The sequence below is a fragment of the Crinia signifera genome, chromosome 8, assembly GCF_055691185.1.
Source record: "Crinia signifera chromosome 8, ASM5569118v1, whole genome shotgun sequence".
NCBI classification, from domain to species: domain Eukaryota; kingdom Metazoa; phylum Chordata; class Amphibia; order Anura; family Myobatrachidae; genus Crinia; species Crinia signifera.
The window spans coordinates 24,649,696-24,676,153 of record NC_139224.1 but is presented as its reverse complement, the minus strand read 5'-3'; the positions used below and the strand labels follow the sequence as shown (position 1 = coordinate 24,676,153).

General features: G+C 48.1%; 1 protein-coding gene across 1 annotated transcript in view; it reads right to left on the bottom strand.

Annotated features, from left to right (window-relative positions):
* TAFA4 (TAFA chemokine like family member 4) overlaps positions 1–26,458 on the bottom strand; it is a 361,517-nt gene that overhangs the window by 270,447 nt on the left and 64,612 nt on the right. Inside the window, exons 2-3 of the mRNA XM_083156019.1 lie at positions 9,909–10,049; positions 2,097–2,212 (exon numbers count right to left, since the gene is read on the bottom strand). Coding sequence (XP_083012145.1) covers positions 2,097–2,212; positions 9,909–9,988 — 196 coding nt within the window. The 5' untranslated portion in view covers positions 9,989–10,049. The remainder of the gene's footprint in view (positions 1–2,096; positions 2,213–9,908; positions 10,050–26,458) is intronic.

Genomic DNA, 26,458 nt, shown 5'->3' with positions numbered 1-26,458 from the left:
TCAAAGGATCTACTTCTCTGTTTTAGCAATATAAAAAAAAGACAAAAAAAATTCTAAGTGGAAACACCGTGGACAACAGGAAAATCCTGTAAACAAGCTATATTTCTGGAAAATACTTGGTTTTCAGGTATGACATCACCATATTTCCCAGCACACAGGGCTCACAATGTAAAATAGGCTAAATTAGTGCTAAACCGATAGCAACCAATTAGAAGTTATCTTTCACCAGTCCACTACACTATCGGGGTTATTCTGGTTCACTTGCAAAGGCAAATTCACTCTCTATTGGACAAAACCATGTGCACTGCAGGTGGGGCAGATGTAACATGTGCAGAGAGAGTTAGATTTGTGTGTTATATTGTGTTTCTGTGCAGGGTAAATACTGGCTGCTTTATTTGGTACTTCTTTACTTTCACGGCGCCAGCATGGTGCCGCGCTACTTCCGGGTTACGCTCGCTACAAACTAAATAAAATAAACGAAGTTAACGCCATGCCAACATGGATAGTTCATACCTCCACTATCCATGTTGGCATGGAGTTGATTGTAATTAGCGTGGCGAGCGTAGCGAGCCACCGAGCCCGCAGCGCGGGCGAGCGAAGCGAGCCCCGCAAGGGGACTCTGACGCGCGGCACCATGCTGGCGCCGTGAAAGTAAAGAAGTACCCTTTATTTTTACACCGCAATACAGATATCAGTTTGAAATACATACCCCACATAAATCTAACTCTCTGCACATGTAACATCAGCCCCACCTGCAGTGCACCTGGTTTTGTCCATTAGAGAGTGAATTTGCCTTTTTGAGTGAACCGGAATAACCCCCTATGCAGTTACTGTTCGAGCTCTTTATATGGTTGGTCACTGGTGCATGGGCTGATGCAGTGGCATAACTATAGCGCCGCAGACCCCGCGACGGCAGGGAGGCGCCGGGGGGTCTGCGGGCGCTATTGTTACTCCCCCAGCTCCCCCTCCTTATGGGTGCAACGGGGAATGAGCAGGGGGGTCCGTGCTGCACGGGTGTACCTGCGGTCAGGGAGAGCCTGGAGGTCCCTGCAGCGATGAGTATGACGTTGACGGGGTCCCTGCAGTGACCTGGAAATAACGCGCTATCCGCCGTGTGGTGGCGTGGGAAGCGCTTCTGACTTTGAAATCACTGGGCGCATGCTGATTGGCTGAGATTCACGTTGTTTCCAGGTCACTGCAGGGACCCCGGCAACGTCATACTCAGCGCCGCAGGGACACACTATTATAGTTGAACTTCTTTTTTACAAAAAAAAACTCATATCGACCTTTTGACCATGTCAATCTTTAGACCATGTTGACCTTTTGACTATCGACCAATAGCTGTCGACCTTTTGACTACCTAGACACTGTACAACTGAAGCCTGAATACCGTTTAACAACCGGATGCAATCATAGAAAGTCATTTTTTTAAAAAAGCATGTGGTAAAAAAAAAAGCATAACATTACTAAACGTTAAGTGATAAGATGATTTCATAAGATTTTTTCCACAAAAACGTAAAAAAAAAGGTTTTGCCAGAACGTGTATTGCATCATTCCAATGGGCTTTGCAAATTCCAGCGACGGAAATGGGCTAAATGTAATATCAGCGTCGTCTTCAATGTTGCAGATGCATTATGCTAAGTCATTCCCCATCTGGGAACGGAGTTTCGTACTGTATGGCGCTGAGATCATTACACTAAGAAATTATACTAAATAATTCAGCTGCGGGCTCCATATTAGTGCAGCAGAACAGTTTCTACTTTAAAAATAAAACAAAATAAACAGGTATAATAAACAGGTAATGTTTGACAAAGAAAGTACATAAAGAAATAATGTCTGTTTGGTTTTTTTTACATTACTTTGGGGGGGTATGAAATAGGAGCAAATGAAAATGATAAAACAAAATGACAGATGGGGGGGGGGGAGCACCAGTCTCCGACTAGAAAAACGACTGTTTAAAACGAGAACATTACGCGGCATAATATCGGGAGGCGTGATGGCGATTTGCGAGCAGCCTCATGAATTACCAGTGGCAAAAAAAAATGGACATTTTATTAATTTGTTTCATCAGTGGGTAATGAGTTTAACATTCGTACCTGTTTGCCCTCGGGAATGGAGGCTTGAGGCTGTCAGAAGTTTACAGCACACCATTAAGACATAGGCCAAAATGAGCCAGTTAGTCAGGAGCATTGATTTGGCATAGAATCTCATCCTGGAGGCAAAAAAGTAAAGAAAAAAAAACAAAAGTTATAATAGAGCCAATGAATAATACAGACATCGTGCTATGAAGAAAGGAACTAGACGTCAGGTTGAAATAAGTAGCTAAAACAGAATAATAAACAGTCATTTTAAGTAACTTCAATGAAGGGAGGAACTGACAGTGTTATGCTGGCAAAAAGCATTTGCAATGAGGGAGCTGGATGGCAGCCATTTTGTCCCTCCACGCAGCTGAGCGTCTGGAAGGCTGTGCTCTGTCAAACATTTTATAGTGTAGGGGTGTTAGAGAGGTTAGGACTCAATTCCAATATCAAAGCAGATGTCAGATATTTTCGCTCCGGTATTATGTGTTGGAGCACTGATAAGAGGACGGGCGCATGAACTGGGTGTGTGCATGGCTGTCATTCCTTTTCTAAGCTGGAAAGTGTGTTTGGTAGAAAGAAAATATCTAGATGCAGAGATCTTGCACTCAGGACCTTATTTAGGTTCGTACGCTTGCATGCGAATTGGCATGTGTGACGGAACAGGGCGTTCCGCTACGTATTTTTCTCCCGCCTTTCTGCGGTTCAGCAAGAGAGTTGCAAAATGCTGGCGATAACCGGATATTATCACTGGCTGTATTCACATCAGAGCTGTATTCCCCAGACTACTGTATACAGGGGATATCACAGGGCTGTATGTCGGACAATAATAGGATGTTATACTGAATAATCCAAACAAGTTATTCTATTAGGTGGACAATGTGTGCTACTGGGGGCCGGGCCGGCGCTGCCCACTCAGCAGCTCCTGCAAAGCAGGGAGGCGCCATGCTGAAAAGGCGCTGTCTCCCTCCCTGCTCTGCTAAAGCTGCCTCAGCCCTCACTGTCACTGCCTCCTGCATGCCGCCCGCAGCGCCTGTCTGACAGCGAACGGCAGTATGGAGAGGCTGAGCAGCTCCCTGCACCACGCACACACTGTCCTCCTCCAGCGACCTGCCCCCTCTTCCTCACGGACACTTGCGCTAAGGCATGTAGGGCTGTCTGTGAATGCCTGGATAACATGTCATGTCCGGATCCGCCCCCTACCCATTGCTCCCTGCTCCTGTCAGCTGTCAATCAAATGACAGTCAGCAGCACCGCCTCCCCTTCCTTCCCTCTTCTCAGTGTGCTGTGCCAGTGCCATTGCCAGTCCCTCAACACTCCGCCCCCTCTATCTCTGCCCCTCTTCTTTCATCTTCTCCTTCTATCCCCTCCTTTCCCCCTCAGTAGCGTGTGCTGCATATACTTTTTGTACTGCTTTCGGATCGCCTGCAACATTTTGCGGACACAGCACTGAGATGGTGTATGCATACATGTACATGCACCCGAGATCCTGCATAGGATCGCATGTTTCATTCGCTCCCACAATCGGGCTGCAGCTTTTTGCAATGGCAATGTGAAAGGGCGCAAAATGTATGGTTTGCAGGAGGGCGCCGGACACCCTAGCACCGGCCCTGACTGGGGGAAATAGTCCCTCATGTTATGTAAATGACTGTACTACTTTCCCAAAGCTTTGTACAGCGGCGTAACTATAGAACCGCAGCCCCCGCCACCGCGCGGGGGGGGGGGGAACGCTGTGCATGTGGGGGCGCCGGGGGCTGCGGTGCTATAGTTACACCCCCCCAATCCCCCGCAGACTTACCTATCTCGCTGGTCCCGGCGGCTCCGTTCTTCTGCTGAGGACCACCACAAAATGGCCGCCCCCATATAGCACACAGTTCTCTGAAACTGTCTGCTGTATGGGGGCGGCCATTTTGTGGTGGTCCTCAGCAGAAGAAGAAGAACGGAGCAGCCGGGACCAGTGCGATAGGTAAGGCTGCAGGGGATTGGGGGGGGGTTTGCATGGGCGGCGGGGCGGCGGGGGATTGGGGGTGCTTGGTGGGGCGGCGGTGGGGGGGGGGCAAAACTTAGTTACGCCACTGGCTTTGTATACTGTATCCCATACTGTTACATAGGCATATGACGGCAACAAGATGGTGTCTGGGCACAGGAGAAACTGGAATGGAGGATCAGCGTTGCCCATGGTTACGGCGCTGCCTCCAAGTCCTGCTCTTAGTAAACTGCGGTGGTATCATAATTAAAAACCTGTGGCTCTGATGTTAATTATGGCAGTCTTCCTAAATGTGTATTACTTAAATATCGTAAATAACTGGCAAATGGCCTGGCTAGAAGTGACCAAAGGCTTAGATTAGAATCTGTTAATTTTATGTGTGGTTTTTGTTTCAGGGATCAAAGGGCAAAGGCCTCTATACAGGCTAGGGATAGGGAAATGTAGAGACAACAGGTACTAGCTGACAAATACACTTCCCCCTCACACTTACACCTCCCCCCAAATTACAAGACACTATGGATGGAAAAAAAAACAGGTCTATGGGTCAGTCTCCAGAAAAGAGATCTGTTCACACGAAGGTGTGAATCCCCTCACCGAGGGGGAGATTCTCTAAGAATCTCCGCCCCCCTTCGCAGCTCATCGCAATTATAATTATCGCATGTTCTAACATATGCGATAATTAAGGCAAAGGACAGCTCTTGCGTTAAGAGCTGTCCTTTGCGGTGAGAGTCGCCGGGTCCCAGCAGGTCCCTGCGGCTCCCCCCTCCCTCACACACTTGGCGCTGCTGCTGCTGCAGCGCCGGGCTCTCCTCCTCCCTGCACACAGAAGAGGATCAGTGCAGGGAGGAGGTCACAGGTCCGGGCAGCACTGCGCTGTGCTGCCCGGACACAGGTGAGGGGGCGATGCAGGGTGGCGGGGGTCCGTGCGGGGCGGCGGGGGGTCATTGCGGTGTGTGGCGGTGGGATGCGGTAGAAGCCCATAGGCTTTTTTGGGGCATCGCCAGATTTTTCTGGTGATGCCCCCTGCCGCGGTAACCCAGCGGGGGATGCTTAGTGCATCCCAAAATGCGGTAAAAACCCTGATAACGGGGTTTTTACAGCATTTTTAGCTTAGAGAATCTCCCCCCCAGTCCCTGGTGGGGGACAGGATACATTTACTGACACAAGCTTCAAAGCCAGATGAAGGGAGCAATGTGATAAGCCCCTGGACAGGTAATAGGAGACCCTGTTACATTCATACAACTGCATCCAGCATTAGAAGGGTTCATTATTCTTGAGGGAGGGGAGAGGGGTGCCTTTGAGTTGTAAGTTGGTGCATTGAGGGAGAGAGGGGAGAGATGTGTGTGAGAGTCAGCGCTGGGAGTCGTGGACTGGCGTGCCCTGCCCATCTGAAGCTAACCTGAGGGGTAATGTGGTAAGGTTCTGCCACCGTGACTAATACTGATTGCGTTTCTGTATATATTGTATATAGACTGTAATTGCTGATTTTACATGTATAACCCGTGTGTAAAATAAAGGTAATACTGTGTACCTTTGCTACGGTGTATTCCTGTGCAAACTCGGATGGACCCAGGGGGTTATGCGAGAGGCAAAAGTCGCTCGGCACAGCTGCATGACCCCGGGATCCTCACAGCATGGCCAGACCACTATTCGCAGCCCTGAGAATCAACCACAATGACCCCCTTAAACTTTTAGGGAGTTCTGAGCTGGCAAATCACCTCAAAGAAAGGGATTTTCTGTGGCACTGGACAGGTAGTGGAAGTGGTGGTACTACCATGTAGGGACTGCAGGGGGCGCAGCCATTAACTGGCTCATACGTGAGTTAGTATCGCTAGCGCTCTCAGAACCCCTCGCTGATTTCTACCCCCACTATTCTCAGCAGCATATGCACAGTGGTTGCCACGCCAAATTTACACCCCAGCTCGGAATTGCCCCACTGCGATATCGCCACTCAATGCGTTGTTATGAGGCGGAGGAGGGAATTAGATGCGACGGGATTGCGACAAGCACCACTGGAGTCGCAGGTAGCGATTGGATAGGTGATCTCGGATACATTTATACAGGGGTGGCCAACCGGTAAGAGGTAAAGAGCCGAAAAATATCGGTAGTCAAGCTAAAGAGCCAACATCATACGCGCGCCAAAGGCGCATGCGCCAAAAAAAGGGGCATAGTCTATTTTGACCCCTTGGGTGGGTGTGATACAAATATGCCTCCAATAGTGCAGTGCCATATATACATATGCCCCCAATAGTACCAGATACACATATGCCCCCTACGGTGCCAGGTATGCACCACACGGTGCCGGGTATGCCCCCACAGTGCCAAAAAGCTGGTATGCCCCCACAGTGCCACAAACTGCTATGCCCCCACAGTGCAAATTTCCCAGCAGCAGCACTCACCGTTGTTGCTGCTGCTGCCAGGCGGGATGAGGACAGTCTGGCGTCCCCCTGCAGTCCTCCTGTCATGTCACCGATGGGAGTAGAGCACAGCACACCGCGCGTCTCCTTCCCCCTCACTTCCCTGTGACTGGGCCGCCCACCAATCAAAGCTCGCTGGCTGGCTCCTGATTGGCTGCTGGCCCACGAGCTCTGATTGGCGGACGGCCCAGTCACAAGGATGCACAGTAAGGGGTAAGAGATGCGCGATGCGCGCTCTCCTCCCCTCAGAAGGAGAAGGGATTCAGGGAACCGGCAGCAGGTGGGACTGGGACAGACGGTGGGCGGCGGGCAGCAGTGGGAGCAGGAGCCGCACTTTACAAGGGGGAGAGCCGCATGAGGCTCAAGAGCCACAGGTTGGCCACCACTGGATTTATACAACACCAGAATATCACCATTTACCTCAAAATGATCAGGCCTTTGCCTCAAATCCGTGACAGTCCATCCATGAAACACCAGCAAATGACTAGACCCAAACCTTTATCTCAGGCCTAGAGCAAACCGCACTTTAAAGGAAAGCTCAGTGTGTTGCTTCATGGTGTCTTCAAATGGATTGTGAACATCCAGGGTGAGATGTATCAACGTAAGTACTTATCTCTGTGTGGTTTGATACATGATATATACAGCAGTTATAGCTGTTAATGTTATCGGGTCTGTAGACCTCCCTGGTCCACTGACAAAAGTATTGCATCTGTGAAAATGAGTAGTGATAGGATCAGGTACTAGGGGTGTGGCCAAATCAGGGAGGTGTGGCCTAGTCCTGGATGGAAATTTTATATATAATCCTAATCTCTCAGTGACCATAACTTTGTGATCTGCTCTCAGTTTGTATTCATCATTTCCTTTAGTAGTCACCTGTATTTTGGGGAACATCTCCCTCAACAATCTATTGTGTATCAACAAATGGAATGAGATTATGAACAACTACAGGAGCCGGTAATCAGGACATTGTATCCCATTATGTTCATTAAAACTATAAATAATTTCCACAGTCCTTGGATAGTTTGCATCTCCTGGGAGTTGGTGGAGAAGAGATAATCTTCAAAATTAAACCTTTTAATTGTCTGTCGCCATTTAAATTATTAAAGGGATTTAAGAATGAAATGTGTGTGTCCTTAGCACTGGGAAAGCTCTGTGACCACACTGGCTGGGGAAAGGAACGTAAAGTGCTGTATTCATCTTTGCGTTGTCTCCTTTGCAAACAGCCAATAGGGGCTTACTACATGAAATGGAGAGGCAACACGTCAAGGAGGCGTGGATGAGGCTCCACCCATAGGTGCCGAAACCGTGGGTGCTTCGGGGCCCGAGCACCCACAGAAGGTGAGGAGCACGGGCCACGTCGGGGGATCCTGGCGGCAGATGGGAACTAGTAGCGGTATTAATATCGCTGCTAGTTCCCATCTTCCGCAGGGACCCCTGCTGCTGACGGCATATCCGCTGCTGGGACCCTGCTGCGGCGCTGCCATGACCCCGCTGCAGCGCTTCCAGGACTCCTTGCCCACCTCCATCCAGGACTGGGGGGGCACCCTTGAGCACCCACGAGCACTCACCGGCAAAAACGTAAGTCGGCACCCCTGGCTCCACCCCCATGCATGCTGTTGATTGGATGGTCCGCTGGTAGGGTGCGGGGGTTAAACGATGCAAAATGTTGCTATTTATGTCACTTTAGTCCCTCCCCCTCTAGGTGAACCCACCAATTTCAGTATTTGAGTCAGTGGGAAAGGGGGGTGGCTCTGGGAAGCAAGCGGGAGACTTGCCTACCTTCCCGGGGGGCTGGGAGGCAGACCTAATTTTTGGGATCCTTCCGGCCATTCCGGGAGTTGCCATCTTGTAAGAGATATTTCCTGCTTTCCTGGACAAAAGCAACTGGAGATGGGATAAATTCCTTGCACAACAACCTGAAGATCCAGTGAACTGCCTTAGTTAATCAGTGAGGACAATTTTCTTGCTTTCTATGACATTTTTAACAAAGGGAGTTTTCTTTTTTTGTCCTATAAGTAGAAAAACAACTACTGACGTGTCTGTGATTTAGGGGCAGATTTATTAAGCTTGGAGAAGAGATAAACTGGAGATAAAGCGGAGAAAAGGTAAAAGGAGATAAAGCACCAGTCAATCAACTCCCAACTGTCTTTTTCAAACACAGCTGATTGGCTGGTGCTTTATCTCCTTTTACCTTTTCTCCGCTTTATCTCCAGTTTATCTCTTCTTCTCCAAGCTTAATAAATCTGCCCCATATTCTTGTCATTCATTTCTAGAGGGAGATGTACTAATGCTGGGAGAGAGATAAAGTACTATCCACACCAATGCATTTGATAAACAACAGCAGCTGTCTGGTTGGTGCTTTATCTCCAATTGATACTTCTCCCCCAGATTCATAGATTTTCGACAACTTCTGAGAAAGAGAAAATATCAAAACCTCTTACAGATGCCGATACGAGCGGTTTGGATTGGAGATTCTGGGCATTTAGCAAAGCACATGCACCACAGCCTAACGTATGCATCTACACTATGGGCACTTCGGATCCATACATATCTGAGACACCTCACCCAAAAACTTTTGATCAGCGCCAGGGTCGTATTAAGCCTTTGGGGGGCCCGGGTCACTTTAGACAGGGGGGCCCCCTCCCAAATGTAATTACTGGCCACAAACTGCACGGGAGAATACTACACTGTTAAAACACAGAATAAAGGCAGTATAAACTTGGTCAATGGGTAACTGCATTAATATATATATATATATATATATATATATATATATATACCACATGAAAAGCCTGTATTTATCCCTCTGTACCTTACTCTGTAGGAGACCTCACAGGCTCAGCGGCCTCTGATTAAAATCCCTCCCATGACGAGGCCACTGCTGCTGCTGTCCTTCATGGGCATGAGAACTACGTGATGAGCTCCACCAATCAGAGCTCAGTACAAGCCTCTCAGCTTCTGACCTTGTGCACTCTCATGGGACTCCAAAGTCAACTCCAATAACTCCCTGTACACTTGTGCAGTCAGTGTGCCTAACCCGATGCTCAGCACCATTAATCATTGTCACATTGACAGATTGGTGAAGGTGCAGCACTGCCCCACTCACATGCACAAAACCTTTAGCTAAAAAAATGATATATATATATATTATATATATATATCATTTTTTTATTAAATACATGCCGACCCCCTTAATCTGGCCCTGATCAGCACATCTCTCCAACGTAATAATATCCATCAGCATAACAATGCCGGTTTGAACAGATCTGACTGACTGTTATTTGTAACAAGAGGTTCTGCAGCAGCTACATGTATTTCACCAAGATGGACTCAGCGATGGATACAACAACAACAGACTATTCTGTTGCTACGCACAGATATCGGCTCATTCTCCTTCACCCTCAGCTTTTAACAAAGTGATCTTACCTTAGGGGCTTTCCAAGAATTTTATTCCAGTCAAACACAATTATTTTTGTATCTGCTTCAAAGTTGTTCCAAATTCCCATTTGCAACTACAGGTAACAACTATTTCTGCATTTCATAACAATGTCTTCCCCCAAAAGAGACCTGCGAGAGAAAACAGAACAGATGGCAATTAGAGGATTTAAATGGTGATGTTTGTGAAGCTTCCTTTCCCAGTATCATCGTTTAGTATCACTCTCTAGACTTGTTTATATACATGAAGGTCAGAAGATCAAGTGCACACGTGTCAGTATTTTCCAAAATCGCTCTGTAACTTTCATCTATCTTAAATATAACACAGATATCCAGTTTCTAAGTGTGATCGTCACTAAGGGGGCTTAATAAGTACCAAAGATCAATGCAATAAGGGAAGGGCAAAGGGGCTGCCGTCCCAGGACCCCCTAGGGATGGCCATCGACCATGACCGATGCCAAATAGTTTTGCCATCGATAGGGGAGAACCAGATGGTTTCCCACCCTCGATGTCAAGGTTAAACTAATAGTTTTGTTTTCCTTTTTCCTGATACACGGAACATAGCTCCGCCCAGGACACCCGTGCAGCCACGCCCCCATAATTTGATTGGCCCACAGACCAATCAGAGAAAATGGATGACCATCGATATGTAAAAACATCAATGGTCATCCATTGCATAGTTATGGACCATCGATGATCAGTTGCACTTTTTCCATCGATGGTCAACATCGATGGCAAAGGCACCGATGGCCATCCCTCGGTTGCCCTGTTCTATTATACGGCGGCTCAGCTGTCATTCATTGCAGAGGAGCCGGGAGAGCAGGCATCTCTCACAGGCTCCCGGCTCCCCTCTGCTGACTGACAGCTAAGCCGCCATATAGCAGAATAGGGAAGCCAAGAGGCTCAGCTGTCCAATAGTATGTAAAGCAGCAGCCTGCAACTCAGTCATTGGCTGCAGGTTGCCACTGCAGGGAAACTATGGTGGCACATGGGGGAGTGGCTTTGCTAGCAATTTCACTTGTGGTGGCCCCCACAGAGTCGTTGCCCCTGGGCCCACACCAGCCTTGATCCGGCCCTGAACGCAACTAATCAGTATTTAGCTTTTAGAAGGTACTATAATCAGATTAATGGACGGTAATGTGTGATTGGTTAGTGGTGCTGAGAAGAGGGGGATAGTGGGTACTGTTTACCGAGGTCTGAAATACTTCTTACCTTATAGCTGTTACCCTCCCAGATCAGCTGGCCTCAAACTTCTCCCCCCACCCCCTTTCCTCAGCCATCCTTCATAGTGAAGGGTCTGAGGAGGCCGATAACGCAATTTATCAGATCTGCAAAGCCCTGCCCCCACTATTCATTGGCAGCAATTTGGCCGTCGAACAGTGGGGGTGGAGCCATGCTGAGCTGCAAAGGGATCTGGGAAGACTTCTGCTTCCTCTCTCTCTCTCTCTCTCTCTCTCTCTCTCTCTCTGTCTCTCTGAATGATATCCAGGAACATAGGAGCGATCATTTTGATTTTGATTGCACCTTAGATCGAGATGTGGTCAGCATCCTAGCAGCGGCACCGGCATCCAGACTGGCTTCAGAAGATCGGCACCAGAACCTCGGAAATACCAGGATGCCGGAATACTGACAGTCAGCATCCCGATTGGTGAATATGTGGGGTGGATTTGGATCATCCCGATTGTCGGTCATCTGTAAGTATCTCCCTGGATCTACCCCTAGACAAGCAGTACATAGCACCCCTTCCCTCTGTGCAGTGTATGCATATGGTCTTTATAATACAGGACATGCCTCTATGATTTGGTCAAAACCCCAGTACTCAGACCTGACTATGGGCAACAATAAACAACGAATGTGCGACTTTGCATAGGAAAGCAGCCTATCCAGGGCCGGATTAAGCCTTCGGGGGGGCCTGAGCCACTTTACACAGGGGGGTCCCCCCCACTTGTCATTACTGGCCGCAAACTGCATTGGAGCATATTACACTGTCAAAACACAGAGTAAAGGCAATATAAACTTGATCAATGGCCTCACAGGCTCAGTGCTGCCTCTAAATAAAAACCCTCCCAAGACGAGCCTGCTGCTGTACTCCATGGACCTGAGAAGCATGTGATGAGCTTCACCAATCAGAGCTCAGCACAAGCCTTCCAGCCCTTGATCTCCTGTGCAAAGTATCATGGGACTTAGTCAACTTCCAGTAATGCAATGCACACTTGTGCAGTCAGTGTGCCTTGGCTCCTGATGCTCAGCACCATTAATCTTTGTCACATTGGCAGATATGAGAAGCTGCAGCACTACCCCACTGCCATGCACAAAACCTTTAGCTACATATATGCCAACCACAGGGGGCCCCTAGATAGATGGGGGCTCAGGGGTACTGACCCCCTGAACCCTCCCCTTAATCTGGCCCTGATCTTATCTATTCAATATCACCTAGAAATGTGTGTGGACCCCTGTGTTATGTTTTTGGAGCCAGACTTATATTCTGGTTTTGGTTTTGAAAAAGCACCTTCAAGTGTTTGGTTCAGATTTGGATTTTGGTTTGGTTAAAAAACTGAAACTCAGATTTAAAACCAGAATTCCAAAGCACGGTAAGATCCGAACTGGGACTCGGTTCAAAACGGATCTCCTTGGGAGATCAGGACCGTGTTTTGGTTTGGTTGATATCCGCAAACGGGTGGATTTGGATTTTTGGAGAACCGAACCGCAAATCACTAATGATATCATTACAACCTCGACATAATATCACGTATTTCTGTGGCAGGTGCACTTTAAGTATAGTCTTTGCGGAATATAAATGCTTTAGTTAATTTCTTAGGCAATTTTTCTATCACTGCTCAATCTCCCGAAAACATCCTATTCTGTCATTGTGTTTTTAAATCATGGGACTGATAAATTAACTCAAGTACGCACTTGTTCCATTCAGCGCTTTCAATAGTCAGTTGGATTATTAATATTATGCATTTCGTTTGACCTTGCGATCTAGAGGCCCTTTGCAATTATACTGCTGTATAAGAGCATGTTAAGTGGGTTTAAGCATCTCACTGTCATGAAGGCTGCTTGTGAAAGGGGAATGTAAATTAACAACATCATTGGTAGTGCCACGCGGGTAATATTGAGTTATTAAAATGGACATATCCAAGGTACTTAAATAAGTTGACATATAAACCATCTGCTTTATTAATTAATTGATTTAACATTACTATTTTAAACAGACTTTCTTGCGCGAGTTTGGCAGTACTGCTTAGCAGGAATACATTGCGCGGATTGGCTGATGAATGGATAGGAGGAAGTGATGTCACAGCAACTCAAATGACTGCAGTCTCAACTTTTTCACTTGTGTCATGTCCCGTTATGGAACTGTTACAAAGATGTGGATGGAACTAAAATGTCTGTGATCAAGAGTATGAAACATGTTTTGCCTTTTGATGCCTAAAAATTTAAATTTGGGTGTATAGTGGAAATATTTGGCAACAGGGTATGTATACAAAGTAATATTAATATAACATTGGTGATTAGAATAGGTTGTACAAAATAGTTTTGCTTTGGCGCCCACAGTAAGGGACTTGCAGGACTATTTTATGGCTCTCAAGTCAAAGGGGTTAAAGGTTTGACAGTGGTGTATTTTAATTTTCTATTAGAAGTGTCACCTGCCGAGTTCGGGGCCCGGCAATTTACTACCTGGTAGGGAGAGATGAAGGTAGGTACAGTGCCGCCATCAATGTTTCCGGGAGCCAGGAGCTATAAGCACCCATACCTATGTTCCCAAAGCCAGGAGCCGGAATTTCGGAGAAACCTTTTGTTGGGGCAGCACCATGCGGCTGATGGACGGATCGTACTTGGAGAGTGCCGCTCAATCCCACTGTTGAGCCCCCTCTTATCCCCATACATCTGTCCAATTGTTTGTCCATCTATGTCCGCATAAGATGCTCTGTCAGCCTGTCCGCCTTCCCTTCTATTGCCCAATATGTTGCTCTGATATCCCTCCATCTTACCGTCCATGTCCCCCGTCCATCTGTCCATCTTTGCCCTCTGATTCATCCTGTCCTGTAGTTAGTGTATCTCGTCCTCTCTTCCCCTCACTCCCTGTCTCAGTGATGGACTGGGGTTGCTTTTTGGCCCTTGCATTTGTGCAGAGACACGCCAAAGTCACGCATGTCCCTGTTACAGGGTGCGTGGACACTGCTAATAGGGGCAGGCCACAATTTGGGAGCCTGGCTTCGCACCACATCCCCATTTCTCTTCCGTACAAGCGACTCAAGTTGGGTGGGGCGGAGTGAACAAATCGAGATCCCAGAATGTGCATGTTGCCATCCCTCGCTCTGTGCTCGCCCCAGCCCACCAGGTCATCGACCCCTCTGGCATTTGCCACAAGTTACAGGTGGCCGGTCTGGTCCTGTCAGCTCCTCTCTCACTCTCTTTCTCTCTCTGACACTGTCTCATCATTTCCTTGAAACTCTCATCTCTCTCTCTAGGCGAGATGTACTAAACCTTGAAAAGTGATAAAATGGAGAGTGATAAACCCACCAACCAATAAGCTACTACCTGTCATTTTTCAAATACAACCTGTGACATGGCAGTTAGGCGCTGATTGGCTGGTGGTTTATCACTCTCCATTTTATCACTTTTCAAGCTCAGTATATCTGGCCCTCTCTCCCTGACACTGTCTCTGTCCATGACATTCTCCCTCTCTATGTCTCTCTGTTTCTCTGACACTGTCTCTCCCTCTTTCTCAGATACTCTATGTCCCTCTGGTACACCCCCTGACCCTCCCCCCCCCCCACCCACACACACACACACACACACACACAGTCTCTCTCTTTAACATGATCTCTCTCTCTACCTCTCTGGCACTCTCTCCCTGGCATTCTCTATCTCTCTGGGCCAGATGCACTAAGCTTCAAAAGTGATAAAATGGAGAGTGATACGCAGCCAGCCAATCAGCTCCTACCTACCATGTTACAGGCTGGGTTTGAACAATGTCAGGCAGGAGCTGATTGGCTGGCTGATAATCACTCTCCATTTTAACACTTTTCTAGGCTTAGTACATCTCACCTTCGGACACTATCTCTCCTTCTGTCACGTCCCCCTCCCTGACCAGATATGGACTCTCTCTATTTCTCTCTGACACATGCTCTCTTTCTCGTTCTCTCACTCCTTGGCATCCCCTCTCTATCTCCCTTTATCGCCCGCTCTCTCCCTGACACTCATTCTCTCTCTCTCTTTAGTTTTCTCTTTCCTTGACACGGTACCTCTCTTTGGGCCAGATGCACTAAGCTTCATGATGGAAATGGAAAGTGATAAACAACCAACCAATCAGCTCCTTCCTGACATTTTTAAACACAGCCTATGACATGTATAGGATAGATATAGAGTGCGCTAAGTAATGTCCACCACCTTTTCACACAATTCAATGGTAGCCCAATCAATTTAAAACGTATTAAAATTTATTTGTCAGACATAGGTTTCGTAGCTGAGTTCTTCTAAAACAGAATGGTACCCGACGCGTTTCGTCATAAATAACTTCATCAGGGGAAAATTTCTAAACCATTGAATACCAGGCTTTAGGTCTGAACTGTAAATAGTGTACCCACTTAGAGATAATCTTTGTGGATGTGGAAAAACACTTTTTCCAACAGGATATAAAGATTTCGAATAAAGTGTAGGGAAAAATTAGATTTTCCAACAGATAATGGGCAATAACCTGGACCAAGTGTCATATGCCTCCAATGTCTGAATGCAGGCACCTGTTCTCTCTTTCCTTGACACGGTACCTCTCTTTGGGCCAGATACACTAAGCTTCAAAATGATAAAATGGAAAGTGATAAACAACCAACCAATCAGCTCCTTCCTGACATTTTTAAACACAGCCTATGACATGGCAGGTAGGAGCTGATTGGCTGGCTGTTTATAACTCTCCATTTTATCACTTTTGAAGCTTAGTGCGTCTGGCCCTTTATCCCTGGGACTCTCACTCTTTTGCTCCTCTCTGTCTCTGAGACCCGCTCTCTGTCTCCCTGATCCCCTCTTTCTCCCCTCTCTCTCTCTCTCTCTCTCTCTCTCTCTCTCTCTCTCTCTCTCTTTCTTCCTGGTGATCTGAGGCATTATCTGCATAATAACATACAGGGTGCATAGCATGTAATATGTCTTCCTATACTACAGGTGTCACTGTTTCTATAGTTACCTCTCTATGCTTTCCTAGCCATACGCATGCTTTGTAAATTGCACACAATTAACTGTTTCCAACTGGTATGAATAATTTGTAAGCACCAAAATGGTACAACAGAGTTTCCCAAACACCATTACAGTCCAGGTTTTAAGGATATCCATGCTTAAATCTAGATCAGGCATGTCCAAACTGTGTCCCTCCAGATGTTGTGAAACCACATCACAGCATGCCTTGCCATAGTTTTAGCAAGGCATGATGGGACTTGTAGTTTCACAACAGCTGGGTGGCCATAGTTTAGACATGTCTTGTCTATTATAGTTAAATCTTATTGATTGAGGTACAAATTAAGGGCCAAGATCAGATTTGTACTTAAACCCAAATAAATCTGGATTGGAAAAATGATATGATTTCAGCTTTTATTGATTTTTATCAATTAATGATTATCGATTTTATTTTTTAAATACAGAATTTTTTATTAACTGAGTCAAAATCAAATCCAAACCAAAACACTTGAGAGTCTGCACTAAAAAACACTGTGATCATCAGGCCCCACCCCCATTCCAATGAAATGCTGCAATTGGAGGATCTATGAAGAGGGGGTGGAGGCTAAAACGACACAAAATGATGCAATTTGTGTCATTTTAGCCCCACCTCCTCTCCCAAATGCTACGATTTATGGTACTGTATCTGATATTTGTACTGGCAGCCAAGGGGGATGCGGGGGACCAGGGAGGAGGCAAAAACAATCACCGGACATTGCGGGAGGGTAAACAGTATGAAGCACGTCCTCTCTTTACAGATAAAAGTGAGCCTTGATTTACTTTTAACCTGGCCGTTCTTCTGCCAATTGAGGACAGGCAGGCGCTGAGGTCATGTGACATCAACCGCCGGCACGAGCAGGCTGGGGCGCACACCTGCGTTCACAGGGGTCCGCCCACTGTTTCTATGGGCGTGTCCGGTGTTTTTGTAGGCACGCACATGAAACACTGGGCGGACCTCTCAGCCACCGCCCCCTGCCTGTCACTCAATTTGCAGACACCTCGACAGGTGAAAAACTTGCACACCCCCACCATCGGAGACGGACACAAATCAGACCTGTACGAACAGTTCTGAATAAGCCCCTATTTCCTAGCACAACGGCAGAAAAAAAATGACTTTTTTGTAAACATTTTTTACATTTTCCTCTGACAACGTCTGCATCTGAGCAACCTTCCATTATCAAATGTAATGCAGGTTGTAATATGCAAGGAATTCCTAATTGGCAGCTGTCGTCTCCAAATGAGCCGTTCTGACTCTCTGCCACTCATTTTAAATATTGCTTTTCACAATATGAAAGCCAAGGCTTGCGTTTGGTGTGCAAATCAGAGCTTAGGTTAGTGATGCGTGTCAGTCCCCGGTGTCTGAGGAGACGCATGATACCAGCCTGATGAAAGGAAGAGCTTGTATCTCATTGACTGCTGAAGGACCGGCCCAATGGCTTCCCAGGCATTAATACTGACAGGACGGCATCAGAACCAGACACTTATACTTGCAAATATCTTGTGTACAAACAGAAATGGGACTCGTTACCTCACCAGGCGCCAGCTGGGTTTAGAATCAAATGTGAAGATAAATAGAAAATCACAGAAGAAAAATTTAATATAATATGTTTATTCCGAAACACACGGAAATAACAAAGCTCTTTTTAAACACTGCTAAAAATGGGAGATTGCAGTGTTGTTCCTAGCACTCATGGGGCCTAATTCAGAGGTGGTTGCGGTTCACACAGGAACTGCAGCAGCTGTGTGAAAATATGCTTATACCGCAGGCTTCTGTGACCCGCTGCTGTGGATCATTGATTGTGCCACCTCAGGTTATTCGAGATGGCCGACGTGATTACGCAGCAGAAGCCGGAAGATGCAGATCTTGGTCCAACATGTGCCCGACCCGCCCGTTTTGTAAAACGCTCATAGTGGCTGCACCCCTCCCATCACTGCAGTCTGTCAATCATGCTGCGGCTTAGGGGGTACCGTGATCATGGTAGCACCCGCCAGAAAGGAGGAGGCCCATGTGCAGTCTCCACCTGGGCCTCCTCTATAGTCAGCAGCACTGTAGAGACTCTGGGCTTTACGAAACCCTACGCTATAGCAGAGTCTGCTGTGCATGCACAGGCCTCCTGGAATATGGCACCGTGTCCATTTTCCCAGTGATTTTCTTACCGTATACGCATGAAACGCCGGGATAATGACTGCTGCATCAATCTCCTGGGGATGTTTGAAAAATTATGGGTGCAGGGTGTGAGGTGTGTGCACAAAGAAGACAAAAGTAGTTTAGAGCGCCAAAGGAATTGATTTCCCTGAACTTAAATAAGTCTAAATAAAAATGTGATCAATTGGGTATCACAAAGTAAAAATACATTTAATTATCATATCAATTAAAACATATTCAATGTAAATGCACATGAATTTATGATTAAAAATTGATTATTGCACTTCTAAGAGATATGGCATACAGTAAACCACTTGTCAAAGAGTAAAGTTTATGTTGGATACTTAAGTGAGTCCCGCTTGTTCCAGGTACTGCTACCTTCTTAATGGAATTTGATGGTCCCCAAGGTGGAGGGGGACAGGGAGGGGCAGGGTGGAGGGGATCCAAATTGGCTTGTACTGGTGGTGGTCAGTTGATCCTGCTGGAGGCCTTGGTCTCAATTTCCACTGGTGGGCAAGATGTGTATACCTCACTGCTCGGATAAGAGGCTCCAAAAGTTAGCAGGTGTTGAGTCCCAATTTGTACATCCAAGTTGAGAATATTAGCAAATTGCTGGGTCCATGGGGAACAAAGTTGGTAGCTGGTTCAAGGAGTAGTAGTAGGTATCCAAAGTGGTATTCACAGGGTGCAGACAAGGGTTAACCTGACGCATTTCGTTGTGCTCTGGCAACTTTCTCAAAGGTATGTACCCCTGGGCTTTGGGTACCGGGCTGACAAATGTGTAAAATTAGAATAAAACCATTGGGTTCTACTGTGGAACTATGAGTCCCAGCAAGCCTGGTCTGAATACTGGGACTTGGAGAACCACAAGTCCCAGCATGTGGCCCATTAATGGGGCTGATAGTGGTGAGGGGCAATAGAGCTAGCTCTTCAGTCTATTCTGCACACACAGGTTCAAACCTTTGACACTTCCCAGCATATAATGGGCCTGATTCAGTACCGCTCGCAAAGCAGCGGCCGTTAACGTTTGAAACTCGCCAAAGCCGTTTGCTCCCGGGGAATGCACATGCGCATAAACACAAATGCGCAGACACCCCCCCCCACTATCGGAATTCAGGCGATCGTTACTGAATCACCCCAATGTATCACACCCTGGTTCTCAGGGCCACTAGTAATGTTGGGGCCCGGGACTGACCTTCAGCTCGGGCCCCCAGCGGCACCCCCCCCTCGCGCATTGTCACCACGCCTCCCCCCCATTAACTCATAAGTGGTGGTGTCGGCGGAGCAGCAGCATCTTCTCCCGGGACTCGGGGCCCCTCTGTATCCTAGGCTCGGCGCTCTGAAGGCTGCACTGTGTATTGTGCAACCCGGGTGGGGGCATTTGTGCGGATGCGGGGTGGGGGGTGTGTGGTGCCATGCCCCTCCAGAGCTGGGGGCCTGGGACAGTTGTACCCCTGGCACCCCCCTGCCAGCGGCCCTGCTGGTTCTACGTAAGGCATCAGGTCCGCAATTGTTTGCTGATCACTTCCTGTTGTACGGAGCCAGTGGCGGATTCAGGGGGGGGGCACCCGGGCACGTGCCCCCCTGTCATTTATTTTGTAGCTGAGGACCAGGGCTTTCCAACGAGCCCAGCCCTGTGTCTCTAGCCCCCCGGGAACCGGCGATATCGCCTGGCAAACCTCTAACGTTTTTTCCCCATAGGATAATATGGGACCCGTCAATTCCGACCCCCACCCGGTTCCGACGGCTGCCAGTTCCCGCCCTGGCATCACAGAAGCTTGTGGTTGATATCATTCAATTCCAAATCGCTGGGCCTTGAATATGATACCAGGCTGGTCTAAATCGGTCAATCATTTCCAGAGATATTGCATGTAAACCGATTTTTTTATTTTTGAAATGTAATTTCATGGCTATTCATGATTTTGAGGGCAGATTACTCTGGGACCAAACGTCCCAATTTCACTGGGCCAAACTCATTCAAAGCCCACTTAAAAGTTCTTCAATATAATACTTGTCTCATGTAAATGGATCAGTTGGTTCCGAATATACAGCCGGTTAAATGAGATAACTGGTTAAAGGGGGGAGGGGTGGTTTTCTCTCCCCCTTACACCAGAAAATGCAGGGACTAGGCTGGTGTAAAAGGGGCCAACCTGGGAATGCATTTTCTGGTTTGAAAGGGGTATTATTTCAAATAGCCGGGACCTGCAGTGCTCTGAATACAACCAGGCTCTGCCACTGTCAGTGGCTATCACTTCTGCCTGGCGGCGGCTGTCCCCCATTTACCACGAGCATGTATTCCCCCTTGGCAATGAGCATGTAATCCCACATGGCAATGAGCATGGAACCTCTGGCAATGAGCATGGAACCCTTGGCAATGAGCATGTAGAGAAGCAGCACTTATGTAGCATAATTTTTAATAGGCATTATGGTGTTTGGCATAACACATAATGGACATAATGGCATGTAACTTAACGTGTAATGGACATTATGGTGTAAATGTTTAATGCGCGCCTTTGGTGGACAATGTCCCTGTTTATGAAGTGTATTGTGAATTTTGGCTTAATCTGTGTGGCATTATGTGAATTCTGGCTCAATCCATGTGGCATTATGTGAATTTTGGCTCAATCCATGTGGCATTATGAGAATTTTGGCTCAATCCGTGTGGCATTATGTGAATTTTTTCCCAATCCGTGTAGCATTATGTAAATTTTGGCTCAATCCATGTGGCATTATGTGAATTTTGGATCAATCCGTATGGCATTTTATGCATTTGGCTCAATCCGTGTGGCATTATGTGAATTTTGACACAATCCATTTGGCATTATGTGAATTTTGGCTCAATCCGTGTGTGTTATTATGTAAATTTTGGCTCAATCCATGTGGCATTATGTGAATTTTGGCTCAATCCATGTGGCATTATGTGAATTTTGGCTCAATCCATGTGGCATTATGTCAATTTTGGCTCATTCCATTTGGCATCATGTGTAAGGGGCAAGTATAATGGGGTCTAGTATTTTGTTGCATAATGTGTAGAAGTTGTATATGGTGTTGACACGCCCCCTGTTGAGTGGCCACACACCCTTTTCCGGAGCGCACCTTTGGCGCTCGCACAACTACATCCTTCACTTTTGTCGCCATGTTGGGCCTGCGTACTTTAAATGCCAGGGCCTATTTTTAATTCCATTCCCACCCTCTCATGCCGCTCTCTTAGCATGTACACTGGCACCACTAACACCGCCCCTCCCCCACCTAAACCCTTTTTTATCATGGTGCCCCCCCTGTCATTTTATCCTGGATCCGCCCCTGTACGGAGCGCACGTCTAGATCATGTTAGTCACTGTAATACCTGTGTTATAGGAACAGCGCAACTCTCTGGGTTATTTATACAGAATCACATTCTGCTAGATGAAATACCCACAAGCTGGCATTATTATAATGCACCAACGTAGGACTTCTGCTTGTTCTACAGAATAAAAATAACAAGTTAATGGCTATTTAGCTACTATTCTCCAAAGGACCAATTATCATCACTGGAGCTTTTAGTGTTAATTAGGCCACAATTTAATTGGACTCCTGCTTTAAAAAAAAAATTTGGGTAATCGTCAAAACAATGATAATTAGATTGTTGGTGCTGAGGCAATATTTGTTTGCTATTGTAAAAGTAAAGTAATTGCTATTCAAATTTATGTATATCTGTCATTTATTTTTCATGTATCCCAAGTGCATGTGTAGCATGCTAGATTATGTATTCATGGGTGTAGTGTCCTGTTCTAATGAGATCCCACAGGTCCTGGCCGCAAGTCTGTACCGATTAGGTGACTGATATGGTGTAATACATGGCGGTGCTTTCCAAATGTCAGCAAGAAGAGAACTGCCATGTACAGTACTTAGCTGCTAAGATGGGCGTGGCCTGATGGGTGTGGCCATGCATGTTATGAATAGAGAAGCCAATCCCGGGTTATTTTTTCAATCTTGGAATTGCTCAATCCCCTCCCTTATCCCCTCTCCATGTGGGCCCCTTATCCCCTCGCCATGTGTACATCTTAGCCCCTCCCCATGTGCACCTCTGATCCCCTCCACATGTGTGCCTCTTATCCCCTCCCCATGTGTGCCTCTGATCCCCTCCCCATGTGTGCCTCTGATCCCCTCCCCATGTGTGCATCTTATCCGCTCCCCATGTGTTCCTCTCATCCCCTCCCCATGTGTGCTTCTCATTCCCTCCCCATGTATGCCTCTTATCCCTCCACATGTGTGTCTCTTATCCCCTCTCCTTGTGCGGCCCCTACCACCCCATGTGTGCTTCTGTCCCTTGCTCCACATGTGTGCCCATGTCTCTACCTTCACATGTGTGCCTCTTCCTCTACCTCCACATGTGTGCCTCTGCCTCTACCTCCACATGTGTGCCTCTGCCTCTACCTCCACATGTGTGCCTCTTTCTCTACCTCCACATGTGTGCCTTTTCCTCTACCTCCACATGTGTGCCTCTGTCTGTCTCTACCTCCACATGTGTGCCTCTTCCTCTACCTCCACATGTGTGCCTCTTCCTCTACCTCCACATGTGTGCCTCTTCCTCTATCTCCACATCTGTGCCTCTGTCTCTACCTCCCCATGTTTGCCTCTTCCTCTACCTCCACATGTGTGCCTCTGTCTCTACCTCCACATGTGTGCCTCTTCCTCTACCTCCACATGTGTGCCTATGTCTCAACATTCACATGTGTGCCTCTTCCTCTACCTCCACAAGTGTGCCTCTGTCTGTCTCTACCTCCACATGTGTGCCTCTTCCTCTACCTCCACATGTGTGCCTCTTTCTCTACCTCCCCATGTTTGCCTCTACCTCCACATGTGTGCCTCTTCCTCTACCTCCACATCTGTGCCTCTTTCTCTACCTCCACATGTGTGCCTCTTCCTCTACCTCCACATGTGTGCCTCTGTCTCTACCTCCACATGTGTGCCTCTTCCTCTACCTCCACATGTGTGCCTCTGTCTCTACCTCCACATGTGTACCTCTGTCTCTACCTCCACATGTGTGCCTCTTCCTCTACCTCCACATGTGAGCCTATGTCTCTACCTCCACATGTGTGCCTCTTCCTCTACCTCCACATGTGTGCCTCTTCCTCTACCTCCACATGTGTGCCTCTTCCTCTACCTCCACATGTGTGCCTCTGTCTCTACCTCCCCATGTGTGCCTCTTCCTCTACCTCCCCATGTGTGCCTCTTCCTCTATCTCCCCATGTGTGCCTCTTCCTCTACCTCCACATGTGTGCCTCTTCCTCTACCTCCACATGTGTGCCTCTTCCTCTACCTCCACATGTGTGCCTCTTCCTCTACCTCCACATGTGTGCCTCTGTCTCTACCTCCCCATGTGTGCCTCTTCCTCTACCTCCACATGTGTGCCTCTTCCTCTTCCTCCACATGTGTGCCTCTTCCTCTACCTCCACATGTGTGCCTCTTCCTCTACCTCCACATGTGTGTCTCTTCCTCTACCTCCACATGTGTGCCTCTTCCTCTACCTCCACATGTGTGCCTCTTCCTCTACCTCCACATGTGTGCCTCTTCCTCTACCTCCACATGTGTGCCTCTGTCTCTACCCCCACATGTGTGCCTCTTCCTCTACCTCCACATGTGTGCCTCTTCCTCTACCTCCACATGTGTGCCTCTTCCTCTACCTCCACATGTGTGCCTCTGTCTCTACCTCCACATGTGTGCCTCTTCCTCTACCTCCACATGTGTGCCTCTGTCTCTACCTCCCCATGTGTTCCTCTTCCTCTACCCCCACATGTGTGCCTCTTCCTCTACCTCCACATGTGTGCCTCTTCCTCTACCTCCACATTTGTGCCTCTTCCTCTACCTCCACATGTGTGCCTCTTTCTCTACCTCCACATTTGTGCCTCTTCCTCTACCTCCACATGTGTGCCTCTGTCTCTACCCCCACATGTGTGCCTCTTCCTCTACCTCCACATGTGTGCCTCTTCCTCTACCTCCACATGTGTGCCTCTTCCTCTACCTCCACATGTGTGCCTCTTCCTCTACCTCCACATGTGTGCCTCTTCCTCTACCTCCACATGTGTGCCTCTTCCTCTACCTCCACATGTGTGCCTCTTCCTCTACCTCCACATGTGTGCCTCTGTCTCTACCTCCCCATGTGTGCCTCTTCCTCTACCTCCACATGTGTGCCTCTTCCTCTACCTCCACATGTGTGCCTCTGTCTCTACCTCCCCATGTGTGCCTCTTCCTCTACCTCCCCATGTGTGCCTCTTCCTCTACCTCCACATGTGTGCCTCTTCCTCTACCTCCACATGTGTGCCTCTGTCTCTACCTCCCCATGTGTGCCTCTTCCTCTACCTCCCCATGTGTGCCTCTTCCTCTACCTCCACATGTGTGCCTCTGTCTCTACCTCCACATGTGTGCCTCTTCCTCTATCTCCCCATGTGTGCCTCTTCCTCTACCTCCACATGTGTGCCTCTTCCTCTACCTCCACATGTGTGCCTCTTCCTCTACCTCCACATGTGTGCCTCTTCCTCTACCTCCACATGTGTGTCTCTTCCTCTACCTCCACATGTGTGCCTCTTCCTCTACCTCCACATGTGTGCCTCTTCCTCTACCTCCACATGTGTTTCCTCTGTCTCTACCCCCACATGTGTGCCTCTTCCTCTACCTCCACATTTGTGCCTCTTCCTCTACCTCCACATGTGTGCCTCTTCCTCTACCTCCACATGTGTGCCTCTTCCTCTACCTCCACATGTGTGCCTCTGTCTCTACCCCCACATGTGTGCCTCTTCCTCTACCTCCACATGTGTGCCTCTTCCTCTACCTCCACATGTGTGCCTCTTCCTCTACCTCCACATGTGTGCCTCTGTCTCTACCCCCACATGTGTGCCTCTTCCTCTACCTCCACATGTGTGCCTCTTCCTCTACCTCCACATGTGTGCCTCTTCCTCTACCTCCACATGTGTGCCTCTGTCTCTACCTCCACATGTGTGCCTCTTCCTCTACCTCCACATGTGTGCCTCTTCCTCTACCTCCACATGTGTGCCTCTTCCTCTACCTCCACATGTGTGCCTCTGTCTCTACCCCCACATGTGTGCCTCTTCCTCTACCTCCACATGTGTGCCTCTTCCTCTACCTCCACATGTGTGCCTCTTCCTCTACCTCCACATGTGTGCCTCTGTCTCTACCCCCACATGTGTGCCTCTTCCTCTACCTCCACATGTGTGCCTCTTCCTCTACCTCCACATGTGTGCCTCTTCCTCTACCTCCACATGTGTGCCTCTGTCTCTACCCCCACATGTGTGCCTCTTCCTCTACCTCCACATGTGTGCCTCTTCCTCTACCTCCACATGTGTGCCTCTTCCTCTACCTCCCCATGTGTGCCTCTGTCTCTACCTCCCCATGTGTTCCTCTTCCTCTACCCCCACATGTGTGCCTCTGTCTCTACCTCCACATGTGTGCCTCTTCCTCTACCTCCACATGTGTGCCTCTTCCTCTACCTCCACATTTGTGCCTCTTCCTCTACCTCCACATGTGTGCCTCTTTCTCTACCTCCACATTTGTGCCTCTTCCTCTACCTCCACATGTGTGCCTCTTTCTCTACCTCCACATGTGTGCCTCTTTCTCTACCTCCACATGTGTGCCTCTTCCTCTACCTCCACATGTGTGCCTCTTCCTCTACCTCCACATGTGTGCCTCTTCCTCTACCTCCACATGTGTGCCTCTGTCTCTACCCCCACATGTGTGCCTCTTCCTCTACCTCCACATGTGTGCCTCTGTCTCTACCTCCCCATGTGTGCCTCTTCCTCTACCTCCACATGTGTGCCTCTTCCTCTACCTCCACATGTGTGCCTCTTCCTCTACCCCCACATGTGTGCCTCTTCCTCTACCTCCACATGTGTGCCTCTGTCTCTACCTCCCCATGTGTGCCTCTGTCTCTACCTCCCCATGTGTGCCTCTTCCTCTACCTCCACATGTGTGCCTCTTCCTCTACCCCCACATGTGTGCCTCTTCCTCTACCTCCACATGTGTGCCTCTTCCTCTACCTCCACATGTGTGCCTCTGTCTCTACCTCCCCATGTGTTCCTCTTCCTCTACCTCCACATGTGTGTCTCTATCTCTACCTCCACATGTGTGCCTCTTCCTCTACCTCCACATGTGTGCCTCTTCCTCTACCTCCACATGTGTGCCTCTGTCT